Source organism: Scatophagus argus, chromosome 23, assembly GCF_020382885.2.
Source record: "Scatophagus argus isolate fScaArg1 chromosome 23, fScaArg1.pri, whole genome shotgun sequence".
In the NCBI taxonomy this organism is placed as follows: Eukaryota; Metazoa; Chordata; class Actinopteri; family Scatophagidae; genus Scatophagus; species Scatophagus argus.
Window position 1 is genome coordinate 12,122,311 of NC_058515.1, and position 17,000 is coordinate 12,139,310.

General features: G+C 45.3%; 1 protein-coding gene across 3 annotated transcripts; it reads left to right on the forward strand.

Annotated features, from left to right (window-relative positions):
• The first annotated feature begins 1,237 nt into the window (after window positions 1–1,237).
• Window positions 1,238–16,310, forward strand: LOC124054935 (ATP-sensitive inward rectifier potassium channel 10-like). Of its 3 annotated transcripts, none has more exons than XM_046381479.1 (8): window positions 1,238–1,402; window positions 1,585–3,579; window positions 3,685–3,754; window positions 9,539–9,931; window positions 10,672–10,883; window positions 10,995–11,126; window positions 11,721–11,898; window positions 15,145–16,310. In XM_046381479.1, exons 4-8 carry the CDS (start codon window positions 9,547–9,549, stop codon window positions 15,552–15,554), a joined length of 1,317 nt encoding a protein of 438 aa, XP_046237435.1. In that variant the 5' UTR covers window positions 1,238–1,402; window positions 1,585–3,579; window positions 3,685–3,754; window positions 9,539–9,546; the 3' UTR covers window positions 15,555–16,310. The 3 variants fall into 3 exon arrangements, with proteins under 3 accessions (XP_046237435.1, XP_046237436.1, XP_046237434.1); XM_046381480.1 differs by having other exon boundaries at window positions 1,585–1,681; XM_046381478.1 differs by having other exon boundaries at window positions 1,585–3,754.
• Window positions 16,311–17,000: the final 690 nt, after the last annotated feature.

Consider the following 17,000-nt stretch of genomic DNA (forward strand, 5'->3'; position numbering starts at 1 on the left):
AATACCCCAAATGAACAGTAGAGTGAGCGATTGGTGTTGAACATATCTGCCATGCATCGATCAGCTTGACTTAACTGTTTTACTTTGGTTTTTAATGAAAAATATGAATAATTCATATCAGAGAGGCTCTGAGACCTTCACTCTGCTTGGCGAACTCCTCTTCTTCTATGGTGGCCAAAGCAGACCTGCTTCCTCTGCAGCATTTTTCTGCAGACAGAAAAAAAAATCAACATCTGTGCACAAATTCCTGCCCATGTCTGTATGTAAATGTGTGTGTTTTCTGTTCATGTTTTTGTGTGTAACATGTGGCTTTTGGGGGTGTTAATTCACGCTTGCTGGATACATGCAGAGGTTAGAATTGAGGAAGTCACACAAACTGTAGCTGATTGTGTGTGTGCATGCATGTGAGTGTGTGTGCGTGTGTGTGTGTGGGTGTGTGTGCGTGTGGGTGGGGTGGTGGTGGGGGTTGTTGGCAGGTGAAATTGAAAGTGACAGAGTGAAAGAAGGAACAACAGGCGGAGGGAGGGTAACTTGTGCACCATGTAATGGAAACACAAACCCCATCCTGGGCCTAAGAGACAACAAAGAGGACGGAGACCTTCAACCGGTGCACTTTACGCCAGCACACGTACTTTCTCTCCTTCCTCCTTACCTCCTCTGTCATTGTCTCCTGGGTTCACCCACCTCCTCTCCTGCATCTTGTTTTCGTCTGCATCTTGTCTTCCTTCCTTCCTCTGGTTATTTGTGCCCTCTTACCACATGCTCTCTTTCTCTTCTCCTTTCCACAACATCTCCCCTCCCTTCCTCTCTTCTCCACCCACCCACTTTTCCTAAATCAAAAGCCAGGATGTCAAGTCCATCTTCAACAAAGTGGTTGACCAACCAACTGAGAGAACATTTTCCCATCCTGAGAGACACATCAGTGTGGCTGAAAAATTTCAACCAAGCAAGTAAAACCTCATGAGTCCATGAAAGCCTCAAACAGGACTCGTGATCTCAGTATGTCCAAAATCCTGGATCTGACAGTTTTCCTGCCCATAGAATTAAACAGACATGCGACGTTTCACTCTTGGGTTATGAATCCATCTAATCTGTCAGCGTACCAGAAGATGAGAACATGAGGCATTTCTAAGGTAAGGAAATGTCTACACATGACTGCGCTTAAAAAAGAAAGGATCACAACCTCATTCTGAATATTGTCCAAGTCCATTTCTGAGAAACACACACTGACATTCGCTTCGCTCTAGACTCCACCTGTGCGGCTCTAAGTCAGCCAATGGGATTATACGACGCTCATACATACTATAAAACCTTTTGGTTTCAGAAAATAAGAGACAGGAATGAGGTGGACAACAGACAACACAAAGGAAAGCAAACCCTGACAGGGAGACAGCAAAGACAGGTCAGCTGTGTTCTTGTGCCATTTGTTTGTCGAGAAAGATGCCACAAGTTGGATGTTGTTAGTTGCAAATTTGGGGGAAACTTCCTGCACAGTTTGTCCAACAATTTGCCAACTGCCAGAAAACTTCTTCAGCATCTCTGACTCTCTGCAAATAATGCAGTATTTGTTTGTTTTCTTTGAAGACACCCTCACCAGCTGCATCCAGACTTCAGGTGAAGCCGCCCACCCAGGAAACCACGGATAGCATCAACCTAAAGGGAGCCACATCTCTCACGAAAGGTAAACACGCTCATATAACCCGGGCCCCCGTGGATGCAGGGCCTCCATTGCCCCGGATAAGGGGAGCCCCAAACTCTGCAGGACGGGAGGGGGCGTTGAGAAAGGAACAACACCCGCTGGCAGGTTGGAGGGGCCCTCGCAGATTGATGTGCGTGTGAAACAAGCCGGGCCAGATATTGCGCAGTGCAGGTTTCATTGTGTGGTGCGTCCCAGCTGCAGATTCATGCGTCTGGGCCCCGCCTCAGGTCTCTCATCTGAGCATGCGGTAAATTTAACTTCAGTCAAAATAAAGTTAAAAGGCAGGCTTTGAATGGTTGGCTGACAAGGTGCCCTTTACACTTTGAACTGTGAACTTTGAACAGACTGCTCCTGTAGAGACATACACTAACTCTATAGGGGATTAGACTATATATTTTGTTGTATATATCATACAGGTGCTTAAAAACAAAACAAATCAAGAAATCTCACCTTCTTTTGTACATTCTTGAGATAAATTTCCTCACTCATTAATCAAAGCACATTTCAAGTCTTGCTCATCTATACGCAGAGTGTACAGTGATTTTTAGCCACAGCGTGGCAAAAAAGAGTGTAGGTATCGCTGCAGGGGAAGTCGAAACCAGGGACTTTCCTGTAAAAATACCTACAGCTGTGAGCCTGACACCTTTCATGTGATGCTACTGGTTTACTTCAGTTTGTCTGACATGGCGAGAATAAAAAAAAGGGAAGGAGGACATTAAACCAGACAGAACTACAAAAACAGCCAAGCCAACAGTCAGATCCCAGATGTACCGGAGTGGTGTTTTTTGTGTTTTTAGCAGCCACTGTTGGAGAGGGAAGAGAAGGATACGGTTGGTGTTTAGTTGGTTGCAATCTGCAACTACACCACTAGAGGTCACTAAATCCCACGCACTGAACCTTTAATCTTTAATCAGGAGACATTTCATGTCTAGAACAAATGTCTTGCAAAGGAAATGTAAAAAGTAACAGGAAATGGAAATACTGAAGAAAATCTGTGCCGTACTTTCTGCTGCCTTTTGCGTTTACATCAGCGGTGGAGGTTGCAGCACGTGTTGGAGTATACTGGTTTTTACTTTGGTGAATGAATGTCCACTCACAGCGGGGCCATGTGTACTATCCTATACGCCACCGAGACCCCCCTCCTCCCCCCAGCAGGCGGACATGGCACAGCCTCACAGAGATGCACCGACATTATCCATTCACTGCACGCTGGCCAACGCAAAACTGGCAGCAGCCAAACGCACAGGAAAAGAAAAGAGCCCTGTCTTTTTTTTTTTTTTGTCTCTGATTTGTAAATACCTCGGATGCAGTGCAACAACTTCCAGGCTTGTATCTTATAACCATCAAACATTTACATGAGAAAGTTGACAAAGACTGAAACAGCAGAGGAGGCCTCGCAACAAAGAGGCCCATTTATAGTGTACAGTGAGGGAGAGACACGGAGAGGGAGGGTAGGAGGACAGGCTGGGAGGAGAGTGGAATTAATGAATTAAAAATGTCGTGAAACAGCGGCTGTCTGAATAGTTTTGGGTTTATATAGAGAGGCGTGCAGGGGGGTCCCGGAGGAGTGGACAGCACAAGCTTCTTTAACTTCTCTCTTGTCCGAGAGCACAGGACTCCTTCTCAGCTTCACACGCAGGAAGAAGTGCAAAGGAGAAGTGCTCATCTGATTACATAATGACCCAGTAACAGTGAGCCAGAACCGGTACTGCCAGTGCCAGTGTGCTGGGAGACACCAACTGACCACTGGTTAATCCAGGCCTCTCCTCTGACGGGCTTTTTTATCCCCTTTTCCTTTTCTTTTTTAAATATAAGATGACAGCGACGTAGAGGGACTGCAGCGAGAAAAACAAGCAAACAATGTGATGTCAAAGTGAGAGGTGATTTCAAGCATGCCTCGTTCAAAACTCTGACTCTTTTGTCTTCTTTTTTCAATCTTTTTCCAAATGCACGTATTCTGCCTTTTTCACATGTCTGCTGCACAGAGAAATTAACTAAGGCTTCAAGTTTCCGAGCTGTGGTCAAAGTGAACTCTACAGAAGGTCTACAGAGAAGGTAAGAGACACATCAACATTTTAAAATCAGCCTGTTTCTTCTTATCAAGACGTTTTTTTTTTCATTAAAGCATAAAAATAACACCCAGCTCCGACACCTACTCTGTCTGCCTTGTTCCTTATGTTCCTTTTAATGCAGTATAAGTACTTAGACTGTGTTTTTTTCCTGTAATACTTCACTGTAATGTCTCTCTAACAACCCAGTATACACTTGTTTTTGACAAGGGTCTTGTGTCCTTATGATATCTACAACTGAGTTTACTCTGAGAAGTGTAATGTAGAGAATAACCAGAAGAAAAACTCAGCACTTCCTGTGTGTGTGTGTGTGTGTGTGTTTGGTGCACACCTTTGAGGTTGACATTTAAACAGGTGCTCAGTCTTGCTGTGTGTGCATGTTGTGTTTACAGCGCTTACAGGAGGGATGTCTGTAGTGTGTAGCAACAGAGGAGGTTCCACTATGAAACCTGCGCCACTGTGTCTGGGTCAATAACATGATATTAATAAGAAAAAAAGAGAAATCTATAAAATACTGAATGTCTTCACACTGTGCTGGAAGGAACAAAGTTTTGTTTAGCTAACCTTTCCACTTCCTGCACCTGACAGGCATGGATACCCGTGATGAAATAATATAGTTTTCCTATCACTTTCTAACAGCAGTGAGGTAAATATTTAGATGCAAAACAGGGGGAAAACATATGAGCTTGTGTTGTGATGTTGCGATGGCAGAGTTGCGTTAAGGGATTTGTACAAAACTCCAAACAGGTGCGATGGTGTTTTGACTCAACAGAAAGTCTTGGCTCGGAAACTTTCAGTCAAAACAAATCACAGTTCTCAGTGGGGGATCCTCAGCCGCTCAACCAGTCAGATTTACAGCCCAAAAGCAGACATTTGGCTCAGAAGAAGGAAGTCTAAGAGTTGGGCCTAATTTACAGGCTATCGTGGCCAGCGGCTGCTCTCGGTTGTTTAATTTAGGTCAGTGTCGTAACTCTGCGGAGGCTAAATCTGGGCTGAGCGGAGGCCAGCGGCTTGGGGAAGTGTTAGATTCACATGGAGGTTTGAGCTTGGAGGTTTGTTGCTCGTATTTACTTCCTATCACTGCTGATGTAGAGACCGCAATGCAAGTGAATGAAGTCAGAAGTCTCAGAATATAAGCTCTCATATAAAGCTACTGTACACGAGCGGTTATATTTAGGAGGAAATTGATGATTTATAATATCAGAAGAAGTTAAGGTATTGGTATGTTCCAACCAAAGCGTCTGTCGGATGGTCAATCAGCATCTGAAACCTCGCTCTCCCACATGTTTCTGACTCTGGAACCGGCGGGACTGCATCCAAACGTCATGCTCGCTTTGCACAGCCATTCAGCAGGGGTGTGGAGGTGAGGAAGTAGGCTAAGACGGTAGGTTTCCAACACCGCCTCCAACCGTGGCTGTTTGGAAAAGTGAGTCACCTGCCTTCGCACGTGGTCAGGTGCTCATTCTTTCCAGGCATACTGACACCTTACACATTAGTCACAAAAGCCGAACTACACAGGGATTCCTCTAAATGAGTTAGAGATGCAGCAGGTACACAGTTTATTAAAGCTGCTGTCTAGTGGCTTTGGGACCACTACAGGGTCCTCATGTAAAAGTCCTGGGTCAAATGGTTAGTATATGAAGTGACATATTTTGTCATTGGAGGGAACTCACTCCAACGAAATTTGTTCTCTGCATTTAACCCACCCAAGTGACGTGCACACACACACAGCAAACCCGGGGCAGTGGGCGACCGCGTGCAGCGCCCGGGGAGCAGTGGGGGTTAGGTACCTTGCTCAAGGGTACCTCAGCCATGGACACCGGGACGGGGAATCGAACCAGCGATCCACCGGTTACGGGTCCGACACCCTAACCGCTGATCCACGACTGCCCCATATATGAAATTATAATAAAATGTACAAGAAGAATCCTCACCGTACTGCTAGGGGATGGCTGTCACTGTGTTCAGGAAAGGAATCGGATGAAAATGATCTGTTAGATGCTCTAGGAGAGTTTTTTGTGCTTAAAATTCATAATTGTAGAATTAAGTGGGTCTTTGAAGGGTCAGAAAATTCTCCTAATGCTGAAGATAACTTGCATTAACGTACAGCAGGCTGTCTGAACTGACAACGCTGCTTTCTAGTTGTGTTTACTCCAGCCAGCCATAGCAAGACGTGTTAATTGACAAAAGCAGAAATGGAACAATAATGAGGCTGTCACACTCAGGGCGCACATAAAGACACAACAGCAGCTCATTTGTATGGCAATGTGTGGTGCTTAGTTTGGCTCCAGAAAGTTTGGGGGTTTTCAAACGTCTTGTGTTGGCCGAGCAGATGCCGCCTTGGCACGGCTTGTGTCAGTGTTCAGACAGCTCTTCGGGTCCGGCGTGGAGGCTGCTGTGTTGTGGACAGTGGTCGCAGCCATTCAAGTCGTGCTGTATGGAGTCCTTTCAGTGCAGTGTAGTGACTGCCAGGAGGGGGGTTCTTTATGGCTGTGGACACCGGACAGGACCACTGAGTGGAAGGGATTACTCTCTCCTCTTGGAATACTAATGACCATCTTTTGTCAACGATCTGCTTCCTCCACCTTCACTCCACTCACCCCTTCCTCTCTGTTCTCCACCATCCATTTCTCAACCTCTTCCTCTTTCACTCCTTTTGTCACACCGAAACCAATTATTCTCCCTCTCTCTCTCACTCTTTCTCACTCTCTCTCTCTCTCCCCCCCCCCCCCCCCTCCAGTCTCTGCCCCCTCCCAATGTCAAGTACTGCATACTCACGCACGATCAAACGGCAGTCACGAACATACACTACGCACACACTTTGTCGTACCGCTCTCCTTTCCCCTGTCTAAGTTGGTCCCTTCTTTCACTCACTCGCTCAGCCAGTCTTATTTTTCAATGGTGGCTTTTGTCCCTTTCATCTCCTCGAAAACAAAGGATTCTTGTGCACACAGGAGAGAAGGGAAGGAGAGGGATGGAGAGCCGGACAGAGTGGAAGAGATCCTACCCTCGAGTGTGGTCCTCAAATGAGTGGAAAAAGTCATTGTAAAAGAGAGAGAATCCATCAGTATTACTGTCAGTGAGACTGATACACTTCCCAAGCACTGAATCATATTTACATAACTTTGTAAATTTGGCAAGACCAGTTAATTCAGATACTGTTAAACTGTGGGGATACTCCGTCATTTTCTTATTACTAACAAATCCCATTAAAAAACAAACAAACAAACAAACAAAAAAAAACAACAATAACTTTTAACCTTCTAAGAAATATTGTCAGGCTCACTGTTGTCTAATTGCTGATGAGCCAAACAATCCCACAAACACACTCTCCTACTGCCAGAAATACTCACAAGGCACTAAATGTGTATTAATCCACAGCTGAAAATAGTCCCAACAAATGCACCATTTAGTTCCCAGCTTTGTTAAGGGGCAATAACGTGAACTACCAATTTTGACCTGTTTTTGAAATCTGCACTAATCATTATTTTTATATAGTCAGTGGGTTGCATGATGACGCTCAAAGTGACCCAATCATTTTAGCATCTTTCAGCCAATTGTTTTGGCTTTACAGCCTGCAAATGTATCATTAGGTTTACTCTCACTACTGTCAAACTCATTTACAGACAGCACTGCGAATGGACAAACCTAGCAGGTTAGCTAGTGGAGCCGCTAAGAGCCATACATTTGCCTTAGGGGCTGGTGGAGACCAAAACAGGAGAATAAATTCCAGATTTCCGTTCATCAGTTGGTCAGAAACAAGAATCAAAATGCTAATGTTGGATAGGCAACAAGTTTTCCACAGCAACTTTATACGGCAATAGTCAGATTTATGTCTCCAGTAGGAACAAATGGGCTATGGCCAGGATAGAGAAGTTTAAATAATGAATGAATAAACTAATATATGTGCAGTTTCTAGCCGATACGTATTGTGTATAAGGTCCATGCTTTGGAAACCAAACATTCCTTTGGACAATAAAGGGTATTGTATCGTGCCGTAACTGTTCAATAGGCCTATATGTCCAAACCATGTGTGTGTTTACTGTATGTGTAGGCAGGGTTCAGAGTTCAGCGGGAGATGGACATGGCCAATAACATGGGCCTCCTCTAGACCCCTCCTTCCTCCCTTTCTCCCTCCCTCCCTCTCTTGCTCTCTCTCTCTCTCTCTCTCTCTCTCTCTCTCTCTCCCCCTCCTTAGTATTCAGAGCACAGACATCAACACAGATCTCTATTCATTCACTCAGTGTGAGCTCCAGCATGGAGAGAGGAGAGAGAAGGGTCAGAAAGGACAGGAAAGGACACAGTGTATCAGATCTTCTTGGTTTTTGGGCTTTTGTTTGTCCTGTTTTGTTTTTGGTTTTGTTACATTCGCTCCGGAAAGCAGAGGCAGATTGAAACAAAAGGGCCATTTAGTAAAGAGTAAAGGAGGGCAAGACAGAAGGAAAGAAAAAGTGTGTGGAGAAGGAGAAACTTCAGCCCAGATGAGGATAAAGTTAGTAAGGGTGGACTTGGAATGAACCATACAGTGACAATAAGTGTCCATGGCACCAGAGGGAGGGGGGGATGGGACACCGACCCGTCACATTACACCACCGCCATCCTCTGATTCACACATCCACTTGACACTTAACAAACACTTAGTCATCCAAGTTATCAATATTTCACATGTCTAATTACAGTAACCACAGTATTGCTAATCTGCTGTGACAGGCTCCACTCTTCAAGGAAGGCTTTCTGCAAGATTTAGGAACCTGGCTGTATGTATTTGCTCCCATTTTGTCACAAGAGCATCAGTGAGGTGAGCTGGGTGATAAGGCCTGACTAGCAGTCCACATTGCAGTTCATCCCAAAGCTGTTGGGTAGGGGTGTAGTCAGGGCTCTGAGCAGGCCGACTTAATTTTTCCATACTAAACTGGGAAAACCTTTTCTTTTTTAATCTCTTTTTGCTCACACATGATTGAATGCAGTAGCACTGATAATTGCCGTAATTGGAACAAAGGGGCCCGGCCCAGACCATGACAGTGAGTGCCATACCACAAGAACACAAAATTCAGCAATTAACTTTTCAAAAAACACATCTGCTGCAAATACTACAAATTCTAGGTCTCTGTTCAAGCAAAACAAGCCCTGAAAATTGAAGGGCAGAGTATGAAAACAGCATTCAGCAAAGCAGAAGAAAGTGGCTCAGTGGAAGGTTTCAGTGGCCTTGATTCAAATTTAAAGATTTCTTCTTCTTCTAAATCTTTTTTCGTGTGGTATAACAGCCACCAGTATCCCCTCATCTCGATTCAGTAGCCGTCTCGCCCAACCAACACGTGAATGAGCCTGTACTATCAGGCTTTTAGTGTGAAAGAGCAGCTGTGCCTTCATGCTGAAAGGAGGCTCTTATTTTGACGAGGCCAGCTGCCTCCAGTGAAGGGAAGAAAAGGACTTAAATGGACCACCGCAGACAGCCACAATACTGTCCAGCTGAAAAATGTGCCTCTAATCTGTTTCTTCTTCTTCTCCTTTTCCTCTCAAATGTTCCACTCTGTCACTGTTCTCATTCATGCGGTTCTCAGATGTTCTCCCTTTTATCTGTTTGTCACACATCCTGCACCTTTTCAGCTGGACTCACCTATTGTTCGCTTGATCTTACTGTCCATACAAACTACACTACACCCTCTTTATAAATCTCCGTCTTACCTCCCTTTGTCTTTTAATGTGCACCTCTTCCACCCACTCTTCTCCTTACCTTCTGTCATCTGTTTCTATCTCCAACCCCCTGTAGCTCCAGCCATGACCTCAGCCGACCCCCCGTCTTCTGAAGCCTCCTCTCCCCAGAAGGTATGCCACTCCCAGACGCAGACTGACATCACCAAGCCCCTGCTGGACTCCACGGGAGGCAACGGAGGTGCAGGCGGAGTAGGAGCAGGAGCAGGAGCCGGAGGGCCCAATGCTCTTCGAAGGAGGCGCCGCGTGCTCTCCAAAGATGGACGAAGCAACGTCCGCATTGAACACATAAGTGGACGTGGGGCGCTGTACCTCCGTGACCTCTGGACGACTTTCCTGGACATGCAATGGCGCTACAAGTTCTTCCTCTTCTCTGCCACCTTTGCCGGGACCTGGTTTGTGTTTGGAGTTCTTTGGTACCTGGTGGCAATGGTGCATGGAGATCTGCAGGGTAAGGAGCAGGGAGGGCGGATGGTGGAGCTTTTTAATGCAGAGTCAGGGGAGAAAAAAGAAAAATAAGTAGAAAAAAATACTGATGGGCATATTGATGGACCCAAACAACAAAGTTATGTTTCCACATTAAGCAATTTATCAACTTTAGATCAGACATTTACACATGACTACACTGAAATATCTCGAAAACCACTAGAGGGATTGCCACAGTTTTTGCAGACATTCACGGTCCCCAGAGGATGTTTGGTGATCCCCAGACTTTTCTCCTTTCTCCTCCATCATCCTGAACATCTGTTATGTTTACTGCTAATTATTAAATGTTAACATCCCAATTAACTGAAAAACGGTTCACCCAAAAACTGAGTAGGTATCAACTGAAGTTTTATACTCCAGAACAACTGAGGCAGCTGGAGAAGAAAACAACACAAAAGAAAACAATATCAAATGACTCCATACAGCTTGTCTGGCCAGAAAAAACTTTGATTTGAAAAGACTTTTAAGGGCTTTTGAAAAATGCCTCTATTCGTGTTGTCTGATTTTCTGTAAAAAACAGTCTATGAAGTACAAGTACTGTTTTGTGAATGAGTAAACACCAAAGACAGAAACAGAGGAGCACAGTTTTGCATTGCAGAAAATAGCATGAGAAAGACCCGGCAGAACACTCAGCGAGGGAACAAAATGTTCCTTTATAATTTGTTTATAACCTTATAATCTTCTGTTCTTCCTCCGGCTCTCCAGAGTTTGACCCCCCCTCCAACCACACCCCATGTGTGATGGAGGTGAAGACCCTGACAGGAGCCTTCCTCTTCTCTCTGGAGTCTCAGACCACAATTGGCTACGGGTTCCGGTGCATCACAGAGGAGTGTCCTGTCGCTATTATCCTGCTCATCTTTCAGCTGGTCATCACCATGGTGATGGAGATCTTCATCACTGGCACTTTTCTTGCAAAGGTACGCACTGGTGGGCTAAGTTAAAACACTTTGAGCCGCGTAGCAGCCTTATCTCAGTTGTTTCCTCCTAATTTTTTACCAAGACTGTGATACGTTTTGCTCCTCTCGTAGGTCGCTCGTCCCAAGAAAAGAGGCGAGACGGTGAAGTTTAGTCACAACGCTGTTGTGTCAAATCACGAGGGTCGACCCTGCCTCATGATCCGAGTGGCCAACATGCGCAAAAGCCTGCTGTTGGGATGTCAGGTATGCAAGTTGATTTTGGGTATCATTCATATCTGCTGGGGTGATTGGAGTTTACACGTCAGTTTTGTCGAATTCATTGGTTACAACTTGAGATCCTCACTGTGACTGATGCACTCGACGTCGAATGGATATGAGCCCACTGATGCTGACGTACAGACTCTCCTGGAGGCTCAAAATCAGAATGTTCCTTTGTTGTAATTGTCCATCTAGCTGCAGAGTCGAGGAAGACATCCTGTTCTGTTTTGAGCCTTGTGTGCATAAGGAGAAGTTTAATTTTGCGTGGTGGCTTGGTGTAGTTCTGTAAAAAGAAAATAGTTCCCATATGAAACTGCTCATTATGACATTTGAGGCTGTTTAGCTTTTCAAATATTTTTTTATGGGGCTTTGATTGCCACACGCGGGCACCACATCCTGTCAAGTTATTTTGAACAGCAGCTTATCGGTAATAATATTGCTGAGCATGTCGGTAAATGCCGTGCTCGAGGATGCTGATGACGATTGGCCAATGCAGGTATTCCACCTGTGATCTTTTTGGTTACACGATAATTTCTGCAACCTCCTGACTACGTTTACTGACTCCATCTTGGCTCCCAGGTGACAGGGAAGTTGCTCCAGACGTCCCTGACCAAGGAGGGCGAGACAGTGCGGCTGGACCAGCGCAACGTGTCTTTCCAGGTGGACACGTCCAGCGACAGCCCCTTCCTCATCATCCCCCTGACGTTCTACCACATCATCGACGAGAACAGCCCACTCAGAGCCTGGGCAGCCAAAGGTAGATCACGGCTTTCGTGTCAGGTTGTGTAGCAGGTCAGATAAATGAATCAAGAAGATCAGTGCTGCTTTGCTTTTTTCATGTCACCCATAAAGCACACACGGGACAGTGTAAGTACAGTTTGTCTGTTCAGAGTAAGTCATTGCACGTCAATCAGCGGAGTAGCAATCTGAGGTGAAAATAAAGAGCTGACCCACAGTTATTCAACCACAGACCAGACTGGCAGGGGTGTAGTTGAAAAAACAAATCAATGATTCATATAAAAGTACATATGAACAGCTCCTTTTTTATTATTATTGTGACTGGAACTCGTAAAGTATTGATATTTGAAATCCATCACATGTCTCTGGAGAATACCAGCATGCATGATGGGTATGTTTGTATCTGTAGGTGTGTTGGTATTTACGGTCACGTGTCGCATGCTTGGCTGCCTCTAACCGCGAGTTGGGTTGGTTTGGCACTGGAGGAGAGGGTTTCTCCGGCTGGAATGTGTGTGAGGGAGATGGCCAGAGACACCCCTCATCAGAGCACAATGCTGTACAGTCCGGGTGCTGACAGGAAGCCTGCACAGATCCACTTACAGCAGCACAGACCTCTCAGCACTGACGCACTGTGATCGCACTCAGCTTCTTTCGTTTCTTCCCTCGGCCCCGCTCGCCGCAGTTTATTTTCCGATTTGTTACGATCGCTTCATTTTGTTTCCTTTCCTTTCTTAGAGTCTGTACTATTTACGCTCAGTCCTTTAACTTAAACTTTCATTTCTGCCTGCTTTCTTTTAGTCATCATTACCTCCTCTTCAGCTGCACTCATTCCTCTTCTCGTGTTGTGAGTCTTGAACCTAGTTTGACCTTTGCCATATTCAAATGATTACATTACAGCAAACATGACACTGTCCATAGCGCCACAGTGATCCCTAGCCTAAGTGGTGTGTCAGGCACCATGGGGCCCCAGTGTTGTTTCGTCTGGGTAATTTTCTGCTATGAATTTGAGAAGCTGTACCTTTAAAGTACTCATGCAAAGAACTGAAAGTCCAGTGATGCGTGTCAGCGTGTGAGAAGCTAAGCAAGTCTCCAGTTCCACCCAAAGACGTCATTCAGGTCACCAAATGTAAGAATTTTCATGGATGAGCGGAGTTACAAAAACACTGTGTATGTGGTTGGTTTACCGTTTTTCTTACTTACTTCTTAGAAATGAAATCATCAGTTTGATGAGTAAATAGTGAGACTCACCTTTTCATCAGATGATAATCATAAATTAACATTTCATCAACAAAGGGACAAAAAAAGGAGCAAAAATTTACATTATTCGGTGTTTTTAATCCTAGGAACACACAGATCACAAGTTGATCACAAGATCACAAGGCTGAACGGTTAGTTTGATGTCCTTAATGGATATTTTCAAGCAGTTTGCAGACATTCATGAAAACACTGACTGAGCACACCTCTGTGCTCACTGGCTCTTTGAGCAGAGCTTTCAAGCTCCCTGCAAAGCTGGCTTTATGTTCTCAACGTGTAGGAAATGTGAGGGACATGCAGCAGGGACCCTCTCCGATAGGAACACTGAATAGTGGCTCCCAGTGCAGCGCTGTGTGAGTCTGGCTGGCATTAATGTGACTGCGAGTCACTGAATCAGGAGGGCAGGACACCGTGGAGACTTTCTATAGGAACAGGATGTCAGTGCTGTCCAAACCACTGAGCTAGAATATCAGCACATTCCTCTTAGTATACACTGCGCCACACAAAACTGACAAAAATCCCAGTGTGTGTGGGCACACAATAACGCGACCGATGACTCATTTGAAGACTTTATTATCTTTAGAGGTGAGTGATCCCCAAACTCTGCCGTGGCTGCTGAGAACCTCCTCGTGGGTGGTGTGAAGATGAATATGACAGAGGTGCTGGAAGGTGTGAAACAACAGAGAGTCAGTGACAAGGAGTCTAGAAAGGTTCCAAAAATGATCAATGGTTGATCATGACAATTACAAACAATAACTTTGTGGAGCAAAATGCAAAAAGAGGAATATTGGACTTGTTGTTGGGCTGTTAATACATTTATATTTACTAGCAAAAGAGTCCACAGCCTCCACAGACGGGCCACCAGCTCGGTGAGGCTATACTTGTGTTTTTAGCTAAAATGCTAGCATAAGCAACCGACCAACCCACAGATGGACGTCACCATCCCCACAGCCGTGCTTTACTGGATCGCTCCGTAAATGCAACGAGCTCTTTGCAACGCCCACCTCAGGCCAGTTTAGAGAATCCCTCAGCCCCGTTTGTGACAGTGTGTACATGCAGTTGCGAAACGTGGTGTTTTTTTCTCCAGTGGGACGGGACTGGGTCTGGGTTAGGGTAAGGACTGTTTAGACAGATGACAGAGTCCGCATTCTGAGGGAGGCCTGTTGACGCAGGTGTGCGCTTGTTTGACTGCACACGTCTGTCTACTGTAGTGTGTCCTTTGTGCTGTTGTGTGTTGACGGGTGACCAGAATAGTTTGTTTTGAAAATGTATTAAGCATTTGTGACTGGAATGTTTCCAACTTTCAGCAGCTTTTTCTTTTAGACTGTGTTGACATTTCCGAAGTGAGTGTGGCGAGTGTTTGCGTGTGAGATCTGGTCCAGTGTTGCTGGAATCAGGCTGTAAGTGGGGAGTTTTTATGTTTTGGAAATTTCAGGATGTGTGTGTCTGTTTTTGTGTTATGTGTGTGTGTTTGTGTGTGTCTTTCCTTACCCACATACTTGACTGAATGAATCAATCTGTGACTTAGCCTTGCATTCCTTTGAATCCACTGACCTCTAAAATGCAGGGCATGCTGAACGTGACCCACAGAGAGTTATCGCCCGACTCTGTGGAACACTTTAGCTTAATTAATTTTTAGCCGTGTCCAGCTGTACAGGCAGGCAGTTTTCAGCAGAGAAGCTTTAACGAACTTACTGAACTCCATCTGTCCGGCACTGATCACAGGATCGGCGAAGATGGCGACCTGCTGGTGAACACGGTGGATAATTTTGTAGCTGAGCGTGAATGTCGTACACTTTATTCAGTATCAAAGGGAATGTCACTGTGTGTCTGCTGGATGTGCAAATAATAACATAAAAACATCATAAGCTTGTTTCCAGCTTGTCGTGCTGTCCCCAAGTGGCCACAAGTGAATATGAATTGAAACTGGATTTCTTTACCTACTGTGGGGAAACCATGAAATGATGTGGCTCGTCCTAAGAAATAACCTAATGCCTCCCCTGTCCCTCAGGTGGGGGATGGACGGACCCCGAGCTGGCTGACTTCGAGCTGCTGGTGATCATGAGCGCCACGGTGGAGCCGACCTCTGCTACCTGCCAGGTTCGAACATCCTACCTTCCGGATGAGATCCTCTGGGGCTACGAGTTCCCCCCCGTCGTCTCCCTGTCTCCCTCAGGAAAATATGTGGCTGATTTCGCCTTCTTTGACAAAGTGGCCCAAACCAAAACCCCACCCCTGTTCAGTCAGTCCCTGCCACCGAGCCCGCCATCACAGGCGTCCCGTCACCACGGCGGCACGGAGGATGGGATGGATCCGGAGAAGATGCGGCTGGAGGAGAGATACAGGGGGGAGGAAAGGGGGAGGGAGAGGGGACGCATCAGAGACAGCAGTCCACTGAGTGTGCGTATCAGTAATGTGTGAGCGAGGAGACAGACGGGAACAGGTTATAGAGAGCTGATGTGAAACTGAGAGCAGATAAAGACAGGAAGGAAAGAAACAGGCTTCTCAACAAGTCACAAGAAAACATCTCCTCCACTTACATGCATAGGACAGCTCGCCTCGGTGTGTGTGTGTGTGTGTGTGTCGTGGAAACTGAACACTTTGATGACTGATGAGAGGATTTCTGTAGTGTGCGTGATCCATCTGATATGCATGTTAACCACTGAACTACAGTACTGTTTTCTTTTTTATTTCTTTTTTAAATAAAAATACCTGCAACAGGTGGTGAAAAATACTGGAAGCATATTATTTTTTTAACGAAGGAATTTTTAAAGGAATGCATCATATTTTGTGTACCCAGTAGTTTCTAACAACCCTGTGACTTGTTGCACCTGAAAATGTTGCGCTGTTTGATATGAATGTTTTGTTTTGGTTTTTCTTTCCGTGTTTATCGGGTACGTATGTTTAGTAATGTTACTAAAAGCACTTTAATTTGAAAGAAAAGTGGCATTTCACATAAGGGGAATAAATGAACTAACTCTGATGCTTAATGTACTGTATTAAATGATTAAATCTGCCCGTTGTGTTTGGGACTTGTGTGTGTGCGTTCTTATGCTTGAAAATGAGTAATTTTGTGAGTGCGATTATACTGTTTTTATGCCTTTACTGCCTTAAAATATGTGTACAGTATGCGTGTATTAATGTACCTCTGTACAGTGTATAAAATATTTTTTCCAACATCCCTCACTTGTTTGTGTCCTGTCATTTGATGCAAAACCTCACCTTTTGACTTCTTTCAGTGTAGTACATCCATCTGTCTACTGCTGTATGGTTTTTCATATGGTTAGCAAAATATGGGCGGTTGCCGTCAATATCTAAACACCTGCCTTTTTGTGTCAGGCAACTCCACCATATGGACCAAAGTATGGGGACACCTGACCAATACCCTGACCTTCACCTGTCTGCCAGACAGTCTTGGCAAGCCCAAACAGGAAGTGAGGGTGAGGTGGGACTGTCTGGCTGAGGCCTCTGCATGTCAGGCCTTCACCTCCCACCTCACCGGTGCAACCCTAAAACATCCTAAGTGTTTTCTTCCTGCAGAAGAGACAAACTTTGTCTCAGGGTTGTAATGACCAAATGAGTGATGATGCAGAACCGGGATTACCCTGGTGATTTTTCCTCTGTCAGGTAGAAAGTCTGACTGTAGTTTCCATGAGTCAAAATCCCCAATAATGACATCCTCAGCAGGTAATTTTGACTCAAACTGCAGCACATTGTTCTCTTTCACGATCTTGATAGAAAAACGTGGCAATTCCGGCAGGATGTTTAGAGTCAACATGTGCTCTGCTATGCAAGCACAGGAAAAGCCTACAACACGGTGCTGTGGGTAAAACGCTCACATCAACCCACACACAGACACACAAACAC